The following is a 22,867-nucleotide window of genomic DNA, read 5'->3' as shown; positions in this document are numbered from 1 at the left end:
TGCTTTGCCCAAAGACAGAGGAGGCATCTGTGGCATGTGCTGACCAGACTCTATAAAAGACTCCTTGAATCTGGGCTGTGAAGAGAAAGCTTCATGGTAAGTGCATGTCTGTGGCTGGCAGAAAGGCACAGTGTCCCTGCACTCCATACATCCCACTTCAGCCCTGCTCTCCCGGTGTATGTATTTGTGTCTGCAAGGATAAGATAAAGCATGTATTTGTGTCTGCAACTGTAAGATAAAGCATGTTGGTATTTTCACTTTGTGACCTGCCTGTGGAATTCTGTGCAGCAGTAATGAGGGAGTTGCCATTTCTGCTTTACAGCACTGATCGTCCTCCAGCCTGCAAGGCATCTTCTCATATCCTAAGAGGTAAGAGCCTAATTTACTCACACTAAACGGACAGACAAAAAGGTGGTAGACTTCTGTAGAACAGATTTCTTCATTATGACAAATTTCTGTATACTTTTGTGGGCAATTGCTATATGCCCACATATTCCTGGCTGCTGCTCTGCTATGGTAAATACAACATGCTGATGGTTGTGTAGGCTGTTCATGGCAAGCAAGCTTTCCAAAGTGGCTGTGCTTGAAGCCACTAGCCACTGATGTCATGCCAGGAAATGATTCTTGGGGATTCCTCGTATTTAATTAAGGATCAGTGAGGTAAATGATCTGTTCTGGCACAAAGTCCAGATACATAGAGACAGCCAACAGCACAGAGTATTGCAAAATCTTAAAGGTTTGTAACAAACTGTATGTAATACTGTATATGATACTGGCTGAAAATTTATGTGAAAATACTTTTCAGATGATACTGCAGGGTTATAATCTGCATGTGGGTGTCATACTAAGAAACATGGTAAAATGCAAAAACTAACTAACCAACTAAACAAACAAGCAAACAAACAAAAAATGTACTGCTCCTATTCCTCTGAAACAAAACAGAGTGGAGGATCTGAATGATACTAGGAGTTGTTGCAAATGTTAACATTTGGTTGTCTTATTTAGGTAACTAAAAGTTATGAAAGTCATGACAACATCTAAATAAGTTGCCTGTTTGTCTAACTTCCTAGGAACTCATATGCTTCTATTACTGGACATGTACTGCATTTAGATATCCAGAATTGATTTGTAAATTCTTGAACTAAGGTTTCTAACTCTGCATAGAATTATTTTCACAAAAGTTAGCATACAAAGAAATAATTTGTGATGCAGTATTTTACCTTACTGTAATATCTCTACTTATATACCATTTGCTCACGTACTACTTCCTTGAATTAAGTCACTTGCAACAGATTTCTGCCATTGCCAAGGCAATACCAGTGCATTTGATTTAAGCTGAAAGCCACACTAAAATTTAAGCATGAGATCAAATAAGAATTTAACTACAACATATACTGTCTAAGTTCTTGGACCATGGAACATGGGGGAAAAAAAGTCTTATTTCATTCAGACAGAATAGATCTCTAATATTTCCAGTATGACCTTCTGTGATCATTGAAACTGTTCTATTGCCTACACCCAGGATTCTTTCTAATATAGACCTGGGCATAGCTCTCTGTTTAAACACAGAAACAATTTGTTTGCATCTCTAAGACACCTAAAGGACACAATTTGATAAGCAAAGGGGGCCCAGCTAGTACTGACAAGTACAGCTTACAGCACAGTTAAGATTCACAGGTGGTCTTAACAGTAGGAAAGCAGTTGTACACACCTAACCCCCACTTTATATTCAGAACCTATGCTAAAAAAATGAGGAGGCTGGAATTCAAGCTTCCTTTAGCCTAAGGGGGTCTGATTTGCACCATTCATGCCTTGGACAATTGCCCTTGCCACAAGGCTGTAAGGCATTCTTCATCACAGGTCCTTTCTTTCTGCTGGAGGTGTGCCACCAAGAAGGCAACACACATCAGTATGGCAGGACAACAAATAGGCTGGCAGTTGCTGTAAGTGTGAAGTTGTTTAGAATATGCCCTTGGTGTTTCTGGCCCCAAAAACTCCCCTTTGAGTGACATGGAGTGAGAAGGCGCACACCTTATTTCAAAGACTGATATTATGATCTGGGCTGCTTAAACTGTTTGCAATGAGAAGCAAACAACTCCAGTGAATGATTCAGACCACCAGCAAAAGACATCATGCACTAGTTAGTCCTCAGAACACCTTCTGGACTCACCTACCTCTCTTCTGTGTATAGGCAAGCAAGGTTTTTAATGAGGGCTTTTTGGTTTGGTAAGTCCAGGTAGGTAGTGTGAATATCCTCTTCCTCTGGCAGGGTTCCTCATTGCGATGGTTCGGTTCTGCTTTGGAACGCATTCCTTAATATTTACTTGCAGAAGGTCACAAAACATTTACAGCATGCTTTTAAAGCTTTGAGCTTACAAAATTGCAAGTGCTTTATCTGTGCCACATTCAATCACAGGATCCTTATGGTGTTCCTCCACAGGTGCTTTCATTTTAAATTCTCCTGGTGAAGCCTCCAGTCTTCTGTGGCCTATCAATCTAACTGGAAAAATAACATTTTTGAGGGGGGGTTGGGAGCCCTCAATACAGAATATGAAAAGAATGTAGAAGTTGTCCTACTCAGCTTAACAAGGCATAAATGACTTAGTCATTTTCCAAAGTTATGTAGATGTCTAGAAATGTAAAAAGCGATACAAATTTTCAGTTGACACTTTTCAAAATTTGAATCACATTATAGAACACGTCAGTGCTAGAAATATGTCAGTTCTAGGAGCTTGATATTTATCATCACCATTAGCAACCCAAATGATGGATGAAATGCATCCTCAGGGACTGGGCAGATGAGATCAAACCAAGGGACTCACAAATATGCTACACAGAGACGTTACCCTTAAGAGGACTCCCAAAAGACTTCAGCCTGGAGCTTACAAAACCTCATTAATTTTAAAAGACTCTGAAGCCCTGCATGTAGGAAAGAATAGCCTCATACAACAGGACATGCTGGCTGTTATTTGGCTAGAAAACACCTTTGCAGAAAAGGGTCATGTGCACTGGTGCACATACGTCAGCAGTGTGCCTTTAGGGGAATGCAGGCCTACAGCACATTGTCAGGCACTCGTAGCAGTGTAGTCAGCAGGTAAAGGGAAGTGATTCCTCCCCGGCATTCAGCTCCCACATCTGGAGCACTGTGTCTACTTTGGTGTGCCCTGGTGACAAGAAATACATTGACATTCTGGACTGAGTCCAGCGGAGAGATTCCAACATCGGTAGGAGCAAATGATGTATGAGGAGAGGCTGAAAGGGTGGGATTTGTCCACTCTGGAGAAAAAAAGAAAAAGTGGTTGTCTATCGCCATTTTCAACATAAAGTGTATGGTTATACAGTAAAAAGGGCCAGAATCTTCTTGGATGTCCAGAATGAAAGCATGAGGGACAACAGAGGTATTGCAGCAATAGAAATTTGCATCCAGTATTAGGAAAAAAATTTCACCATCAGGGTGGTCAGACAATAAAGAGGGATGCACAGGGACTGACGAATCTCCATTCTTGGAGATAATCAAAACTTCACTGGAAAAGGCTCTGGGTAACTTGATCCAGTAGCTGTCCTGCTTTGCACAGGGAGGTGGACTAAAGACCTGCCTGAGATTCTTCCCAAATCATACATTCCATGACTGTTTAAGTTTTTCAATAATCTGTGTGGCAACAAAAAACATTGACTCATTTGGGCAACATATCTGCTTTTCCACAGTGATCTCTGCTGACGAGCCACTCCATAAAGTGCAGCCATGTCATCAGACTCTGAGATGGCCATCTTTGGGGCGGCAGCTCCTTACCTCCGAAAGTCAGAAAAGGAGAGAATTGAGGCCCAGAACAAGCCTTTCGATGCCAAGACTTCAGTCTTTGTGGTGCATCCTAAGGAATCCTTTGTGAAAGGGACAATCCAGAGCAAAGAATCAGGAAAGGTCACTGTCAAGACCGAAGGTGGAGAGGTGGGTAAAATGCAAGATTTATGAACATCATTGACTTCCCACTCTGAGATCTTAGATGACATGCATCACTTTCTTTGTCTGACAGACCCTGACCGTGAAGGAAGATCAAATCTTCTCCATGAACCCTCCCAAGTATGATAAAATCGAGGACATGGCCATGATGACCCACCTCCATGAACCCGCTGTGCTGTACAACCTCAAAGAGCGTTATGCAGCCTGGATGATCTACGTAAGTAGCAGCAGCAGCCTTCCTTTGTGTAGCTGGGAGAAACTGCTCTGCCAGGCTACATGGAAGCCAACGTGGTGTCTCCCTTCCTCGCAGACCTACTCGGGTCTCTTCTGTGTCACTGTCAACCCCTACAAGTGGCTGCCGGTGTACAACCCGGAGGTGGTGTTGGCCTACCGAGGCAAGAAGCGCCAGGAGGCCCCTCCACACATCTTCTCCATCTCTGACAACGCCTACCAGTTCATGCTGACTGGTGAGTGGCTCCATCTGCCTCAGAAGGGTTGTACCATGAAATTCTCAGAAGGGATGTTCTGACTCAGCAATATCAAGAGACTTTTTCAAATCTTTCTTGGTTCTGATGCATACATAGTGTTGTGTGTTTTACTATGTTCATATTATTTAAATGAAAGACTCCCCTGTATTCAGTGAGGGGTTTTGGCATTTTGCTTGTTTTAAGTTCATGCTAGCCAGTGAGTGAGTGGCTGTCAGAGTGATTCAATCAAAAAGACATTTTAAAAGTAATCACAGATTTTCCCTGATAAATATGCTGATATTTTCTTTAGCACATCATTAGAGTTTTACTTCAGCCATGGCATTAATCACTGTTAATTTTAACAGGATTTTTTCACATCAGTATTTCTAAAAGGGAAGTATGCTACTACAGGCAGCCAGTGTGTCAGGAAAAACAATAAGCCAAATTGATCAGGTGGAGCAAGGAATATAATTATGTCTATAATGAAAGAGTGAAAGTGAACATAGTATGAGATCCATATGTGGTGTGAAAATTCTTTCTAACGTTGTGAAGTTAGTTCATCAAAGGGCTACAGGAAACATCAATATCAGAAATGTCCAGATCTGTCTTGATAAAATCATGACATGAAAAAATCAATCAGAATTGCATATTGCTGCTAGTTCTGCTTCCACCCTCTCCTTCTTTTCCTCCTCTGTGCTGTTCAGTTCAGAATTATTACCCATGCTCATGATTCCTTTGTTATAGGTTCTTACTATCCCTTTCTCTATTGCTGCTCTAAACACAGTGTGTGTAGCAGAAAATTAAAGCAATAAAATCAGGAAGAATTTACTGTATGCCAGAGCAAAAATACTGTAAAGAGTGCAGCAGGGAAGAAGTAAATGTTACTTTGAAAATCCTTTCAAGGATTTTCATTGTTCACGCAAAAGCATTACTTTGCAAAGATTTGAATTTTAAAAAACTATTACTAGTAAACAGAGCGAAAAGCATGCAGAAATTTTTCTTGTCATAACTTACATTTACTGCATTAATTGTCAGTCTTTTTATGTTCTTCATTTACAAAGTGTCTTTCTGCCTCTTTCACAGATCGCGAGAACCAGTCGATCCTGATCACGTACGTACACTCCCTGCTCGGGTCCCTGAGGGGCTGCCGGGTGCCAGGGGACCTCCTGCCTGACCACATACTCTCTGCTTCTCTCTTTGTTTGGCAGCGGAGAATCCGGTGCAGGGAAGACTGTGAACACAAAGCGTGTCATCCAGTACTTTGCAACAATTGCAGCAAGTGGGGACAAGAAGAAGGAGGAGCAGCAGTCAGGGAAAATGCAGGTGAGTCAGGAAGAACAGACTGACCACTTGCGATGTAATTGCCATGTCAGCTAAATGCTGTAACTGAATAATTGTCATCCCGCAGGGAACGCTTGAGGATCAAATCATCAGCGCCAACCCACTGCTGGAGGCCTTTGGAAACGCCAAGACCGTGAGGAACGACAACTCCTCACGCTTTGTAAGTTTTTGATCAGTTTAGTTGGCATTTACAAGTGAACGTGAATGTCAGAGCAGAAGCTCTCACTTCTGAAGTTTATGGTCAGGTGATTTTATTCATTGAACTAATACTTTCCTCATATTTTTGTCAACTAAAAAGTATCTAAATAGATTATCTAATTAAGAATGTAACTTTAAAAGTGTAGTACAGCAAACATATTTACAAAAGTGTTTACACATGTAAATACGTATAAATATATAGTTTTTAATAATTATGAATATGCATATATTTATAAATATGAATATACACACATACTCCTGGTATTTGTCATGCATACTGTAGATACAGATTTCTATAAATTGATAAATGCAAAAGGAAGGGATGTAGAGAGAGAACGAGGAAAAGACAGACAGGATGGAAATTGTTTGCATCAGATCAGCAAAAATATGAATATCTTGTTTTTTAGACAAGGAAAGAGCAGATCTATTAATCTGACTGTTCAGACCTTGGTACAAGTTGTGTGGGAAGGAATAGGGACAAGGATGTTCTCAAGACTTCCTTTCAGAAACCAAACTACTCTGTGACCTGTCCTTTTGATCATTTTAGTGCAAAAAGCCATTCAAAAATTTTATTAGATGAGCTCTGATTGTCCTTGAGAAATCACAATACCAGTACACAGTCTCAGCCTTAAGTTCTATGTTCTGGGTGCGTTGCCCCTGTCCACACGACTCAGAAAATAACAGCTGCCTTCTGTTTTTCTGCAAGATCAGAAAAACTCATTTAACATTTACACCACCAAAATCTATCTTTACAGCAGCCTATCTGATTAAAAAATGAAAAGGCTACATCTTGACTTTCTCTACATCCACCTGTTTGAAATGACCTAGTAAAAGGCTTGCTTGTGGTTTTCTTGTTCCTTTGTATTCAGGTTATCCACCAAAAAATAACATAGTATTGCCAGTATAGACAGTTTCCTGAAGTAATTTTGCTCTGTTTTGGTTTTTTTAAGAAAAATAAGAAAAAAAAGAATTTAAACCTCTTCTAAGTTTAGATCCTGCCCTCTATGGAGAATGTAAGGTTACATACTTACAATCTTCATGAAATTTCAAAATGCCTTTTTTCTTTCCTTTCTAAAGGGCAAATTCATTCGAATCCACTTCGGAGCCACAGGCAAACTGGCTTCTGCTGACATTGAAACATGTAAGAGACCTCCTGACCTGATCACACTGCTTTCTCCCTTTCCACCTCAGTGTACTTTCTTAGGCCTAACTCTGACCTACCATCCTTGCCAGATCTGCTGGAGAAGTCCAGAGTCACTTTCCAGCTCAAGGCAGAAAGAAGCTACCACATATTCTATCAAATCATGTCCAACAAGAAGCCAGAGTTAATAGGTAGGAAGTATTATAAATTGTTTGATATAATGTGAACATGTTTAACATTTATATCTTCTTTCCTATGCCCGGATATGTCCTATTCCTCTTTACAGACATGCTTCTCATCACCACCAATCCATATGACTACCAATTTGTGAGTCAAGGTGAGATCACTGTTGCCAGCATTAATGACCAGGAGGAGCTGATGGCTACAGATGTAAGTGAAACAGAGCATATTGGTATGGTGAAAGTTCCATTTAATGGCCTAGAAGTTTGACTAATTCTGTTGCCAGAGCGCCATCGACATCCTGGGCTTCACAGCTGATGAGAAAACAGCCATTTACAAGCTGACAGGGGCTGTCATGCACTACGGGAACCTGAAGTTCAAGCAGAAGCAGCGTGAGGAGCAGGCAGAGCCGGACGGCACAGAAGGTATTAACAAAATCTAGAACTCCTAATAACGGAAACAGTTATAGAGCTGGCAGTTGGTATTCAGGTATCTTGCTCCAATTTACTTTCATAAAGTCATAAATCTCTGCTTACATAATATTCACACTTCTCAATTTCCCTTCAAGCTATGACAAGATTGCAGTGCTGAAACCTGCAGCTACGTCTTAGACGACATCCGCTTACACTGGTCACTTCTCCTCTGAAACTGTCTCTCTCTCTTTTTGTGCATAGTTGCTGACAAGGCTGCCTACCTGATGGGTCTGAACTCAGCAGACCTGCTCAAGGCCCTCTGCTACCCCCGAGTCAAGGTTGGGAATGAGTATGTGACCAAGGGTCAAACTGTGCAGCAGGTAACAACCAGCTGGTGACTGGGAACCTCTGGCTTGTATCACTTACTAGTTGCTCCAGATATTGTTTTTTATTCTGCTGCATTCTTCTTTATTTTAGGTGAACAATTCAGTGGGTGCTCTGGCAAAGGCTGTCTATGAGAAGATGTTCCTGTGGATGGTTGTTCGCATCAACCAGCAGCTGGATACGAAGCAGCCCAGACAGTACTTCATTGGTGTCTTGGACATTGCTGGCTTTGAGATCTTTGATGCAAGTACCACAGAAATCATAGCAAAATCCTGAAAAGGCAATTAGGGCTCAAGAGAGACCAGAGGATTATGATCAATATTTTGGAAACATTCCATTTCATTGCGATTTCATATCAAGCTTTGTGGTTTGGGTTTTGGTTTTTTGTTTGTAGTTTTTTTTTTTTGAAAAAAAAAAAAGCTTACTTTTTTATTTTCTGGAAATTATTTCCTTCTTTGTATATGTCACTGCTTTTTTCTCCAGCACAATCCATGAGCTTCAATGAATCTGCATGTAATAGCTTTGTGTGATACACAAGGAAAAGCAGCTGCCTTTTACCTAATTAGCACAAATGTTGTAGATTTTCAATAAATTTAGCTTAATATTAAAAAAAAACCATTGAAAAATAGCACACAAATACCAAAGATACAGTATTACAGGGTGTAGAAAGAGAAAGGTAGACTTAAGTCCCACTCAAAATTGTGCCAAGACTTAGGAAAATTGGCAATATTTATCCTTTGCTTCTGAAGAGCCAAAGGGTGATTCCAACATGAAGAATGCATTGGCTGCTTTTAGTGCAGACAGACAAGTTCTATAGACAGTTGGGGAAAGTACTGGAGTCCGAACCAGGACTGGTAAACACTGACAACATCTAATTTTTTTTGTAAGGCAATGGGAAAATTTACATAATACAAGAGAAAGAGTGATGTAAATTGCACCTTGATAGGGATAAGACCTCCAAATCATTTTGGGATTTGATTTAAAAATAAATTATATATATAAATATCATTCAGGAGGAAAAAAAACAGAAAGAGAATAAAATACCCCAATGTCTTTAAAAATAGTTACTGGGATGTTTTAAAATTTCAAAATTCTCTGTTTTAACTGGGCACCCCTGCATGGGATTCTGAGTGCACAGGAGAAAGAGATGCAGGCAGTTCATCATGAGAATAAGCAAATATTTTCTTTGCTCTAAGCAGTTCAACAGCCTGGAGCAGCTGTGCATCAACTTCACCAATGAGAAACTGCAACAGTTCTTCAACCACCACATGTTCGTGCTGGAGCAGGAAGAGTACAAGAAGGAAGGAATTGAGTGGGAGTTCATTGACTTTGGGATGGACCTGGCTGCCTGCATTGAGCTCATTGAAAAAGTACGCTGTTACATTTAAGATTTTGTTATTTCTTTTTTATGAAGGAATTTTAGGATTTTTCTTAAACTTTACTTTTTATTGCCCTAGTGCTTCACAAACCTACCTGTTATTATCCTTTTATGTTCTTGGCTATTTTTATTCAAAAAGTACCTTTTCATTTCAAATATTGTATGTATTCAGAAAGAGATATCTAAGGAGCTTTGTGATTAGGCTACAAATGAAGCAACTTTAGGCTACACATTAACTACATTATTATGCATTTTTTTAAAATTAACTATAATTTTCTTTGTTTGGCAATAGAAGAATTAATGTGATCACACATAATCTGATGTCAAGGATTCTCAGTAGGTGTGTTTTCTAGTCTACAAAGATGAAAGACCTCTTTTCAGAAAGCCAGACACAATTTTCAGTATTATGATTATGTTTTCAATAGTAATACTGTGATTTCTGAAACACAATTTCTAAATAGAATCACAGATGTATAAAGAAAATAGGTACTGGAGGACAGGGATGAATGGAATCACCACTATGAGCTGACACTGTTTTTTGTAACATCCTTTTGTATAGGAACGAAAAGACAGCGATATCTCATAAAAAAATAAGGTTTCAGTAGGTAGCTGAAAGATCCATTGATCTGTTGAACAAAGGTCAATTTTAGTAAAACTCCTTCATCTACACAAATTTATTTTTTGTAGATTATGTGTTTTGGGAAGGCATTAATGCAAAAAAAAATCCTTCTGATTCATCAGAGTCTGTAAATTATTGAGAAAAATTTGTATGATCATTGTGACACTATCAGTTCAGAAATGTATTATTTTCCGAGACAAATTCATATTTTCCCTAGAACTGTATGTGCAAAACTTAACCTAGATTTGTCCCACTTTTGATCCAAAAATTTAATCCCTTTCTCAGTTTCCTGTGTCTTACTGCAGTCTCCTTCTGAAGGCAGATCAGTATTTTATCACTGTTATTTTTTGTTGCTTCTCCCAGCCCATGGGCATCTTCTCCATCCTGGAAGAGGAGTGCATGTTCCCCAAGGCAACTGACACCTCTTTCAAGAACAAGCTCTATGACCAACATCTGGGCAAGTCCAACAACTTCCAGAAGCCTAAACCTGGAAAAGGCAAGGCTGAGGCCCACTTCTCCCTGGTGCACTATGCTGGCACGGTGGACTACAACATCTCTGGCTGGCTTGAGAAGAACAAGGATCCCTTGAATGAAACTGTCATTGGGTTGTATCAGAAATCCTCTGTGAAGACACTGGCATTACTTTTTGCCTCTGCTGGAGGAGAGGCAGGTCAGCTTTCTGAAATGTCATCTCTCTGTTGCACAGTGGTTCTGCAAAATTGTGGAATCATGAATGGACACCAAAGCCATAAATGTTTCATTATCTTCACTATTTCAGAGGCCAGTGGAGGTGGTGGTGGTGGCAAGAAGGGTGGTAAGAAGAAGGGTTCTTCTTTCCAGACTGTCTCAGCTCTTTTCCGGGTAAGTGCACACCTTATCTTTTCAACTATGCAAATTAGAATTAAACTGCACTTTAAACCAGCTCAGCCACAGTAAAAAAAAAACAACCAAACAAACAAAAAAAAGGAAAAACAAAACAAACAAAGAACTTTTGTTCAGAGCTTCATGAAAAAAGAAAAAAATATATAGGAAGAAATGACACTGTAAAGTCCTAATGTTACACTTAAAATAAACAATTTACCCATAAAACACTATTAAGTACTCATCACTCTATCTCTCATTGGGTTCATGGCAACTTTTTATCTTATCCCAAAAGGTGATGTTCAATTTTCTGAATCAGAGGGGATTGACCTATTGATGGAGGTATTATCAGTTGATAATTTTCAGCCCAGTGCATCTCCATTGATAGGCTTTTTATGCAAAGTTCAAAGAGTTAGTTTTCCTGTATTTTCATATGAACTCACACTGAATCATGCTCCCACAGGAGAACTTAAACAAGCTGATGACCAATCTACGCAGCACTCACCCCCATTTTGTCCGTTGCATCATCCCAAATGAAACAAAAACACCTGGTAAGGCGCTCAAGCAGAAAAGAAAGAAAACTTCCTCTGATACAGCCATTCCTCTCTGCACTGGAAACTGGTATTTGATTATGCTCTGAATTGCTAGGTGCCATGGAGCATGAACTGGTTCTTCACCAGCTGCGGTGTAACGGCGTGCTGGAAGGCATCAGAATTTGCAGGAAAGGTTTCCCCAGCAGAGTTCTCTATGCTGACTTCAAACAGAGGTAAGAGCACTGCGCTTCTCGGCATCACTGAAAACAATGTTGGTTCATTCATACAGACCCATACATGCTGGACTCTGTTGTCAAAAATAGCTATAAATGAGCTGGTGGGTTTCAGTAGCTCGTGTGTGTTGGTTGGGAAAAACCAGCCTTCTCTTCCTCTTTCTCTCCTCACAGATATAAGGTGCTTAATGCCAGTGCGATCCCAGAGGGACAGTTCATTGATAGCAAGAAGGCTTCTGAGAAGCTCCTTGGGTCAATCGATGTGGACCACACCCAGTACAAATTTGGCCACACCAAGGTACAAACCCTCCCTGACTCTCTTACTGTGTGCCTGTGCTTTGCTCTACCTGACTGTGACCTGCTACAACATTCCTTTCTCAAGGTGTTCTTCAAAGCTGGGCTGCTGGGACTCCTGGAGGAGATGAGGGATGAGAAGCTGGCACAGCTCATCACCCGCACACAGGCCAGGTGCAGGGGCTTCCTGATGAGAGTGGAGTACCAGAGAATGGTGGAGAGGAGGTAGACATTCCTCATCTTCAGTTAAAGTCACTGTACTTGGGGGAAAGTGTTGGCATTTATCATACTGAAAATTTTCAACGTACATTTTAACTATGCTTCAGGGAGTCCATTTTCTGCATTCAGTACAATGTTCGTGCATTCATGAATGTGAAGCACTGGCCCTGGATGAAGCTGTTCTTCAAGATCAAGCCCTTGCTGAAGAGTGCAGAATCTGAGAAGGAGATGGCCAACATGAAGGGGGAGTTTGAGAAAACCAAGGAAGAGCTTGCAAAGTCTGAGGCAAAGAGGAAAGAGCTGGAGGAGAAAATGGTGAAACTGGTGCAGGAAAAAAATGATCTGCAGCTCCAAGTGCAGGCTGTGAGTATCACTATTTATTTCCCACTCAGAAGAGGAGTCTACATAAACACTGCTCTTTCAAAAGCAGAAGGTCTGATTCTAGATGACCAAATGTCAATTGTTTGTTGAATTATGCATCATATTGACTGCAAATCTGAAGTAACTAGTGTCTCACAGTAGCATGGTGAGCCTTCTGACAGCAAGTCCAAAGAGGTAGGGAGCTCCAAGTGGGAGTCAGTGCACTTGCTTTCTGAGGAAGAAGCTGTCTATAGGTAGCCAAGATGAAATACTCAGGAGAGTGTTGTGCCTGAAGATCCAGCTCTCTTTGAGCAGGTGAGTCCTGCAGGCAGTAGCTCTTTCTCATGAGGATTAATTCATTTTGGACAGTAAATATAACCTAGAATTCAAATTGATGCTTGTAAATTCAGCTGCTTAGTAACCAATGTATGATTGTTTATTCAGGATGTGGGAAATATGGTTTGCAATTTCTTCCCAATCTAAAAAGAAATTAATCCAGAGTTCCTGCTTCTGAACAAAAGTCTCATCTTCCGGGATTGTTCTATGGTCTTTTGCTGTTCTCAGGACTGCTTAGTATTGCCATGCAAGATCAAAAGGAACAGGTAGATACACCCTGATACAGGCAGACGTTGAACCTCCCTGGTGAAATGGCTGCCCGAGTCCTGCCCATCCTGCTTTAATCCATAACCCTTAAATGCAAAATGTGTATATCAAATTTGGAGATCATATGTAAGTATAATAATATTAAACCACCATCTCTGGGTAGGCACTTCACATCTCTGTATTATTTAGACATAATTTAGTACAACACAGAATAAAAAGCAGGTGAGTAATCAAGCAAAATCTTTCATTTCTGAGTAATGCAGTGATTTCCATCTGAAACCTGGATTTTCATCATATGTCATGTGGTAAATTTGTTATAAACAATATCCCATAAACCTTGTAGGCACATCAAATTTATAAAAATATGTTATTATTTTAAAATATAATCCAACGATATTTGATATTCAAAGCCCATCTTACAAAGCAATTCTAAATTACCCATAAAATTATTGAAAGCATTGAAATTACCAAATACATTATTCACGTTTCCCCTAGTTACATAGTGATTTGAGTCTTCAGTTAGAAAATGGGAAACCTAGGGTTTTTTCCTCAGTCTAAAAGAGAAAATTAGACACAGATTTTGGTCTCCTTACTTATAAAGGTATCTCAGTTAAACTCCTTTATGACAAAGCTATTCAAATGAAATACCAAAGACTGAAGGAATAGAAAGCCGGCTGAAATCAGCATTGAAAACTCCAACAGATATGCTGGAAATATGACAAATACGCATGTTTTTTAAAAGCCAATATGTCTTTATTATGTGCAGTAATTTTAATGAACGTAGAAGAGTGATATTCCTTTTTATATACGTTTTTCTCTTGAGAGTAATAAACCCTTTACTTCCTCATGTAACACTGGGTAGAGCACGACTTACAAAAGGGAAGCCACTGATTACTCTATATGAAGCAAAAAGCTTGCAAGTTCATTCCAGTGCAAACTTAATAACAGAAATGCTCTCTTCTTTGGATGCCTGTAAGGGCATGACATAATCTCACACCTACAAACTCTGAGAGATATTTTAAAAAGAGTGAAAGGAAAATGAACTCATTCCAAACTTTGCATAACTATTTCATAAATACTTCCCACACAGAAAAATTGACGACATTGTTGAGCTGTTGCAATGGAAGGGCTATTTCACACATAGCTGTCACATATGTCAATTCACTAAGATAAAACACAAAGAAGAGAAACTTTCAAATATTCTAAAAACACAAAATCGGTGTCTCCCCACCAGGAAGCAGATAGCCTGGCTGATGCTGAGGAAAGATGTGACCAGCTCATCAAAACCAAAATCCAGCTGGAAGCCAAAATTAAGGAGGTGACTGAAAGAGCCGAGGATGAGGAGGAAATTAATGCTGAGCTGACAGCCAAGAAGAGGAAACTGGAGGATGAATGTTCAGAGTTGAAGAAAGATATTGATGACCTTGAGTTAACGCTGGCCAAGGTTGAGAAGGAAAAGCATGCCACTGAAAACAAGGTATGAGGCACAACCTGTCCCTCTCACTCCAAAAAAAGAGCACTGTGCTGTTACAGGTCTTCTGTATCTACTTCCTTTCTTTACACTTGCTCCCTTCTTCTCAAAGGTGAAAAACCTGACAGAGGAGATGGCAGCCCTGGACGAGACCATTGCCAAGCTGACAAAAGAGAAGAAAGCCCTCCAAGAGGCCCATCAGCAGACACTGGATGACCTGCAGGCAGAAGAGGACAAAGTCAATACGCTGACCAAAGCTAAGACCAAGCTGGAGCAGCAAGTGGACGATGTAAGCACGCAGGCATAGAGCAAGGACAGGACAGGTATGGAGTGAGACGTGGCTGGCAGAGCACCGATGGTCTTGTTCTGTTTAGCTGGAGGGGTCCCTGGAGCAAGAGAAGAAACTGCGCATGGACCTTGAGAGAGCCAAGAGGAAACTCGAGGGAGACCTGAAGCTGGCCCATGACAGCATAATGGACTTGGAAAATGATAAGCAGCAGCTGGACGAGAAACTGAAGAAGTGAGTGTGTCTGTGGGGCACCTGAGTGCTGGGCTGGGGCGCTTGGGTGGTTTTGTTCAGGCACTAACATGGCTTTCTTTGCCCAAAGGAAAGACTTTGAAATCAGCCAGATCCAGAGCAAAATTGAGGATGAGCAAGCCCTGGGCATGCAATTACAGAAGAAGATCAAGGAGCTGCAGGCAAGTCTGTGTCCCTTCCCCTCTCTCACCCAGTCTCAGCTCAGGTAGGAGGAGGGCCTGGGTGCGAAGGGTCCCTAATGTTCCTCAGGCTCGTATTGAGGAACTGGAGGAGGAAATTGAGGCAGAGCGAACCTCTCGGGCAAAAGCAGAGAAGCATCGGGCTGACCTCTCGAGGGAGCTAGAGGAGATCAGCGAGCGCTTGGAGGAAGCAGGAGGGGCTACGGCAGCTCAGATTGATATGAACAAGAAGCGTGAGGCAGAATTTCAGAAGATGCGCCGCGACCTCGAAGAGGCCACGCTGCAGCATGAAGCGACGGCTGCCACTCTGCGGAAGAAGCATGCGGACAGCACCGCTGAGCTTGGGGAGCAGATCGACAACCTGCAACGGGTGAAGCAGAAGCTGGAGAAGGAGAAGAGTGAGCTGAAGATGGAGATTGATGACTTGGCCAGCAACATGGAGTCTGTCTCCAAAGCCAAGGTACGCAAATACTTTATACCAAATACAATTCTGCCCCGATAGAATTCTATAGAATGCAACTTCCTCCACCTGCTATTATTAAGAATGTGAATGGTTAATACTTCCTCTTCCTTATGTTGATACACAGGCAAATCTGGAGAAGATGTGTCGCACACTGGAAGATCAACTAAGTGAGATTAAGACAAAAGAAGAAGAGCACCAACGCATGATCAATGACCTCAATGCTCAAAGAGCTCGTCTCCAGACAGAATCAGGTGAGACATACACAGCTCTCATTTGCAAATGAATAATGTCAGTGAGTTATTGCAGAAATGACCCTTCTGAGCAATGATCTCTCCCGCATACTTTGTCTCCCCTGTAATGAGAAATGCTTGAAATGGCAACATAAGCTTCTGCTAGGTCTGCTAATGACATAATTAACAGCCCTAAATGTTCACAATACTGTCACGAATGGCAATAAAAGGCTTGTGTATCTGCAAACTTTTCCAGGTGACTATTCGCGCCAGGTGGAGGAGAAAGATGCTCTGATTTCTCAGCTGTCAAGAGGCAAGCAGGCTTTCACACAACAGATTGAGGAACTCAAGAGGCACTTAGAGGAAGAGATAAAGGTGAGAAGGATTTCCATATTGTGTCTTTTCCATTTTATTCTTCCTCGCTAATAAGTGTTTTAGACATTTATGCATGTACAGAACTATCATGATGAGACAGGAAAAATCTAGTTAGGTAATTCAGCTCAAGTCTTCATAAGTTAGCTATTCCCCATAGTTTATCCTTTTTTTTTTTTTCCTCACTCCCAGCTTATTTCCCCAATGAATCGATTATCACGTCCACAGAAGTATAAACAAGCATCCAATAACATTTCAGTCAGGAGATTTCCCAGGACATTTCCATGTATTGCCCCAATACTCTGTTGCTGCAGGCCAAGAGTGCCCTGGCCCACGCCTTGCAGTCTGCTCGCCACGACTGTGACTTGCTCCGGGAACAGTATGAGGAGGAGCAGGAAGCCAAGGGGGAGCTGCAGCGCGCCCTGTCCAAGGCCAACAGCGAAGTGGCCCAGTGGAGAACCAAATACGAGACAGACGCTATTCAGCGCACGGAGGAGCTGGAGGAGGCCAAGTACGTGGGAAAGTGGGGAAGGCTGGCAGAGGCTAAGAATAGAAATTGGAGGAGACCACTGTGATATTGTCAGGAAGAAGCTGATTTTCTTCTTTGGGGTGGGATGGCAGGAGGATAGGAAATTCATCATGTAATGCATGTGAGTTGGAAGGAAAAAAAAAAAAAAAGAGGCACATATGTGCAGGAGACAGAGAATAGCAGATAGAAACCATGTAGTATTTAGGCAAATAGAAGAGGATGTGGACCACAGATTCCGAAGTGGCTAAGTATGCTGTTGAGAAAAGCAACACAGTAAAAATTTCTCCTTGCTTGCTAACAGTGAGCTATGCTTATCACCTCCCAGGAAGAAGCTGGCACAGCGCCTGCAGGATGCAGAGGAACACGTTGAAGCCATCAATTCCAAATGTGCCTCCCTGGAAAAGACAAAGCAGAGGCTGCAGAATGAAGTGGAGGACTTGATGATTGATGTGGAGCGATCGAACGCTGCCTGCGCAGCTCTGGATAAGAAACAGAAGAACTTTGACAAGGTCTGTTGGGCTCCAGATGTGGGGTTCCTGGGCAGAGCATCCCCTCCTGATTGCCACATCCATACCGAGGTCCTCCTTCTCTTCAGATCCTGGCAGAATGGAAGCAGAAGTATGAGGAAACGCAGGCTGAGCTGGAAGCCTCCCAGAAGGAGTCTCGCTCTCTCAGCACAGAGCTCTTTAAGATGAAGAATGCCTATGAGGAGTCCTTGGACCACCTGGAAACGCTGAAGCGTGAGAACAAGAACTTGCAGCGTAAGTCCCTGGCCCTCTGCTGCTGGCAGGGCTTTCCCACGATCCACCACTACCCACCGCTCCACAGGGGCCTGTGCCTCCAGCTCTGCACAGATGCCTGTCACCGTGGTGTGGCAGGACCCTTCCCATTCTGCTCTGGGCCTGACCGTGCCGTGGGTCTTTGTTTGCACAGAGGAGATTTCCGACCTCACGGAGCAGATTGCGGAGGGAGGAAAAGCGATTCATGAGCTGGAGAAAGTCAAGAAACAGATTGAGCAGGAGAAGTCTGAACTCCAAGCCTCACTGGAGGAAGCTGAGGTACATGCCCAAAATTGTTGTTTTCCAAACAGAGGAACTGAGGAGCAGTGCGAGAAGTAAAAGCTTGGGACTGTCAAGGAAAGTCAAGGCCTCACTTTCCACACCATCCACAGCAAAACAGTCCCATTTTTCTGTGTAGGAGGTAGTTTGGAAGAGAACGGCTGTAGGAAAGAAATCCCTTCCTTGACACAATGTTTTTCTCTTATTCAGGCCTCCCTAGAGCATGAAGAGGGGAAGATCCTGCGCCTCCAGCTTGAGCTCAACCAGGTGAAGTCTGAGATTGACAGGAAGATAGCAGAGAAAGATGAGGAGATCGACCAGCTGAAGAGAAACCACCTCAGAATTGTGGAGTCCATGCAGAGCACCCTGGACGCTGAGATCAGGAGCAGGAATGAAGCCTTGCGACTGAAGAAGAAGATGGAGGGAGACCTGAATGAAATGGAGATCCAGCTGAGCCACGCCAACCGCCAGGCTGCAGAGGCACAAAAGAACCTGAGAAACACACAGGCGGTGCTCAAGGTATGGCACAATGAAACATGTGCTCACTGGGTTCTGAACCAAACCTGAAAAATTTTCCTGCGCTACAATTCTATGAGTTCTATATTGATGTGAAAAGAGTAAATAAAATAGGAAATATATGCCTTACAATCTGTCTTCTCTCTCTTACCAGGATACCCAGATACACTTGGATGATGCTCTCAGGTCACAGGAGGACCTGAAGGAGCAGGTGGCCATGGTGGAGCGCAGGGCAAACCTGTTGCAGGCTGAAATTGAGGAGCTACGGGCAGCCCTGGAGCAGACGGAGCGGTCAAGGAAAGTGGCTGAGCAGGAACTGATGGATGCAAGTGAGAGAGTTCAGCTCCTCCACACTCAGGTAAATTCTAGGGTTGAATATTTATAATATCTGCAGTTCTTAGAAAACTGACATTATCATCAAGTTTATTTTCATTTTTAACACCTATATGTAACTCTCTTCTGTAGTTATCATCACTATTAATCAGCACTGCATATTCTTCATGTAAAACATTAATAAATCTGTAATATAAAATAAGCAATTTGTTTTTTCTAAATGTGATATAAAGCCGTTGGAGAAAACACTGTGATTTTTCTTGTTGCACAGAACACCAGCTTGATCAACACCAAGAAGAAGCTGGAAACAGACATTGCCCAAATTCAGGGTGAAATGGAGGATACGATCCAGGAAGCCCGCAATGCTGAAGAGAAGGCCAAGAAGGCCATCACAGATGTGAGTCGGGGGCTCCTTTCATCGCTGGTGGTGGATGTATTCTCCCCCAAACCGTCTCCAGCTCCAAAATGGCTTTGACCCTTTGCTCTCCTCAGGCAGCCATGATGGCCGAAGAGCTGAAGAAGGAGCAGGACACCAGCGCCCACCTGGAGAGGATGAAGAAGAACCTGGACCAGACGGTGAAGGACCTGCAGCACCGCCTGGATGAAGCTGAGCAGTTGGCGCTGAAAGGAGGCAAGAAGCAAATCCAGAAGCTGGAGGCCAGAGTGCGTAGGGCTGGTATTCGTGCACGTGCAAGCCTGTCACGTGAGCAGCCAGCGGGGAAGCTCCAAAGATGGGCCTCTCATTGCAGGTGCGGGAGCTGGAAGGGGAGGTTGATGCTGAGCAGAAGCGCAGCGCTGAGGCCGTGAAGGGCGTGCGCAAGTACGAGAGGAGGGTGAAGGAGCTGACCTACCAGGTAAGGCAGGAGGCCTCCTTGGGCTGACCCAGTTTTCTCACAGCAAGACAAATTTTGCACTCACCAGCCCCAAGAGGAGTTGTTGACCTTAAATGGTGGCGAACCAAAAATTCACTCTCTTTCCTGTTTGCCAACGGCTTTAGTCTGAGGAAGACCGCAAGAATATTCTGAGGCTGCAGGATCTGGTGGACAAGCTGCAGATGAAGGTGAAATCCTACAAGAGACAAGCTGAGGAGGCTGTAAGTACTGCTTGGAGAATGGGCAAGCATTGCTTTCTGTAGGTGTCACACAGGTGGTAGGAGATAAATATCACAGGTTTAGAAAATGCTGGTGATTAACAATCAAGGGTTTTAGGGGCTTGACATCCAGAGAAACCCCCCTAATACCTGAGCACCAAACAAGTGGGAGAAGAATTAGACAAATGACAAACCCAAGGGGCAAAATTGCTTCTCAGGCATGACACAGTACTGGTGAAGGTTGTCACAGTGGGGTCCTGAATAAGAGAGGATGAGGAGGTCTGTGTGAGGCTTATTTGTAAGCAGTGGTGGGTGGGGGCTGGAGATCTGTGCCTTCCCCCAGGGAAGGGCTGCAGCCTGGCGAGGCCCAGGCGTGGGAGGAGTGAAACCCGTGCCCTGGGCTCCTCACCACCGACTCCCTCTCCCCTCACAGGAGGAGCTGTCCAATGTCAACCTCTCCAAGTTCCGCAAGATCCAGCACGAGCTGGAGGAAGCCGAGGAGCGGGCTGACATTGCAGAGTCGCAGGTCAACAAACTCCGAGCAAGGAGCCGGGAGTTTCATGGCAAGAAGATAGAAGAGGAAGAGTGAGGATGCCATGAGGCAGCAAAGTGACCTGAGGGCTGCACAAAATGTGAACCTCTTGGTCACTTTCTTCTGTAATTAGTCTTTGTACCCACGTCAATGTCTAGAGAATAAAGACTGTAGATTCCTTTGCATACAAAGCATAAGCAGTACTTTTGGTTGTTACAGTTCAATTTTGCAGTTACTTCTGTTCTGGTTGTTTTTAAACAATTAATTTCAAGAGGAAGCTCCAGAAATCTATTTATTTTCCAGAGTAAGATCCAGAAAATGTACTATTCCAGGTACTCTAACAGTTACAGTCCTCACAGCAAACACATTTTTTTGCACTACACTTCAGTGTTTCCCAGCAATGAATTGTAATATAGAGTTAGAATTATTTTTTATAAGAAAAGAAATAGTAAACTAATGTTTTACAAGGTTTACAAGGGTAGTTATCAAGAGGAAGTGGTTTTGATTACCTAAAACTGGAAATGAGAACAACTCTGAGAACATGATAGCATGGAAGAAATATCTGAGTCTGACACTAGGAGAATACAGGGAAAGACTAAACATCGAAGCTTCACACTGCCAGCAACTTTTGCAGCAATGGATGAGTTTTTTGTATAAGCGACCTGAACGCTGGGTGGAAAGAAGTAGTCAACAGTCACTGACTTTTTATCCCTCAAGGGGTAATAATGCAAACAATTAAAATCAGAATATAATGTATGGGCAGGATAAAAGCAAGGTAAAGCCATGAAGAAGAGCTTCAAGGCAGAAAGGATGGCTGCTGAACCCACCCGTGAGGGGGCTGTGCAGTCTGAGCAAATGGCAAGTCTGTACACCACTGGTGACCTTACCCTGAAGCAAAGAGCATTGTACCCACTAGGAGATAACAATTACAGTAACATTAGTGCCTCATTTATCTTGAATAGGTGTTTAACAAAGGCAGCTGCCTAATTACCTACACAGGAAGCAGCATTGAACCTTAAAAAACACAAGAACCGTTCTGGCAGCACTGACCCTGGTGCATCCATCGTGTAGCCACTAAGGACAGATTCTACAAGCAGATGTCAGGAATGATAAAGGAGACTTGGCTCTCTGTCAATACAGGCACACTCATGGGTCCCTCAAGGTTCCTGGCTAGCTCTACACTGCAACATTCCCAGGGAGTACTTCAAGAAGCCGTGAAGTTGCTGGGGAAGGGATCTGAAGCTGCTGGAGGGGAGGTGGGGAGGAGACAGCAGGAAGCACTGACCAAGTGTGTTTGCAGCAACAGCATTCAGGATTAGGAGGCCCTCCCTCTCCCAAACACGCTGAGGACTACACCCAAGGAATACACCCATGTTATAACTAAATATGGAAGTACTTTTCTAAGCAGCAGCTGAATATATTTAAAGAAAAGATGACAGCCTGTGTTGACTCTTGTGTCCTTGTAAGTGATGCTCTTGAGAGACAGCATCTTTATGTGTGAAGCTGTGACATCTGCATCAATGCCAGCAATATCTGGGCACCAAGGAAGGGAAACCACCCCTCTGCTCTCTCCCTTCCCACAGTATACTCCCAAGGAATAGGTGGGATTCTTTCTTTCCAGGCATAACCTTTGTTTCCACACCTTGAAAGGGAGCAAAAGGATTCTGTTTGTACTAAAGCACATATTTCTCTAAACGAACAAATGAACAAGCAATGCTAAACACAAAAGCTTAATTCCAAAGTTAGTGCATTGCAACCGTGGCTCAGTAAAAGCGTGGAGAAGTATTTCCAGCTTCACGGGTACCTTTTTAAACCTGCTGACTGACTAGCAAATAGCGCAACAACTTTGGGGACCATATTTTGATGCCTAAAATCCCTGTTCTCCTTGGACAATATTACAATGACCATCAAAAATTAACAAGCTGGCCTGACTGTGGAAGAATCATGATGCACTTGAAGCACTTAAAAATGCTGGCTCTCTTCTCTCACCTGTAAGAAATTATGGCTTCAGAACTTGTTCCTAAGTGCACAACGTGAAGAAAGGTAGCGTTGCAGGTTCCCTAAATGACAACATCTTGGTCCGATTATCTACTTCAAACTGCAGGTGTGGGAAATAGAGAGGAGTCCCACACACTGTACTGGGCTGACCTGGCCTTACCAGCAGCCATCCCATAAAACATGATCAGCAACTTCCTGGAATCAGAGCACAATATTAATGGGAGGGGTAAGGAAAATGAATTTCTCCTCACTTTGAGATTTGCTGCGCTAGACGGAGGGCAGGAGTCATTTTGCATTGACATATTATTTCTGGAGTCAGACTGCTTGTGACCTGAGAAGTGCTGATGCAAAGGTAACTGATCTTGGGAAAAACATG

At 42.7% G+C, this 22,867-nt stretch overlaps 1 protein-coding gene across 1 annotated transcript; it reads left to right on the top strand.

Annotated features, from left to right (window-relative positions):
* The first annotated feature begins 282 nt into the window (after positions 1-282).
* Positions 283-20,684, top strand: LOC142065116 (myosin heavy chain, skeletal muscle, adult-like). Its single transcript, XM_075110961.1, has 39 exons — positions 283-369; positions 3,706-3,946; positions 4,032-4,175; positions 4,269-4,425; positions 5,509-5,536; positions 5,634-5,748; positions 5,834-5,926; positions 7,042-7,105; positions 7,198-7,296; positions 7,392-7,495; positions 7,572-7,710; positions 7,960-8,078; positions 8,176-8,325; positions 9,282-9,452; positions 10,443-10,749; positions 10,858-10,940; positions 11,404-11,491; positions 11,589-11,706; positions 11,881-12,004; positions 12,089-12,225; positions 12,327-12,582; positions 14,417-14,659; positions 14,766-14,942; positions 15,028-15,173; positions 15,262-15,352; positions 15,441-15,830; positions 15,958-16,084; positions 16,320-16,438; positions 16,750-16,946; positions 17,290-17,473; positions 17,560-17,725; positions 17,898-18,022; positions 18,233-18,541; positions 18,693-18,896; positions 19,143-19,268; positions 19,364-19,534; positions 19,621-19,725; positions 19,869-19,964; positions 20,395-20,684. Exons 2-39 carry the CDS (start codon positions 3,743-3,745, stop codon positions 20,548-20,550), a joined length of 5,832 nt encoding a protein of 1,943 aa, XP_074967062.1. The 5' UTR covers positions 283-369; positions 3,706-3,742; the 3' UTR covers positions 20,551-20,684.
* Positions 20,685-22,867: the final 2,183 nt, after the last annotated feature.

Source organism: Phalacrocorax aristotelis, chromosome 16 (genome assembly GCF_949628215.1).
Source record: "Phalacrocorax aristotelis chromosome 16, bGulAri2.1, whole genome shotgun sequence".
Classification (NCBI taxonomy): domain Eukaryota; kingdom Metazoa; phylum Chordata; class Aves; order Suliformes; family Phalacrocoracidae; genus Phalacrocorax; species Phalacrocorax aristotelis.
Note: the sequence above shows the minus strand (reverse complement) of the source record. Positions and strands in the feature narration are given on the sequence as shown.

Excerpts from the sequence above, each read along its gene's own strand:
- LOC142065116 (XM_075110961.1), top strand. The coding sequence starts at position 3,743 with ATGTCATCAGACTCTGAGATGGCCATCTTTGGGGCGGCAGCTCCTTAC. Across the intron at positions 10,941-11,403 it reads CTGTCTCAGCTCTTTTCCGG|GAGAACTTAAACAAGCTGAT; the intron begins GTAAGTGCACAC and ends ATGCTCCCACAG. Across the intron at positions 14,660-14,765 it reads AGCATGCCACTGAAAACAAG|GTGAAAAACCTGACAGAGGA; the intron begins GTATGAGGCACA and ends TTCTTCTCAAAG.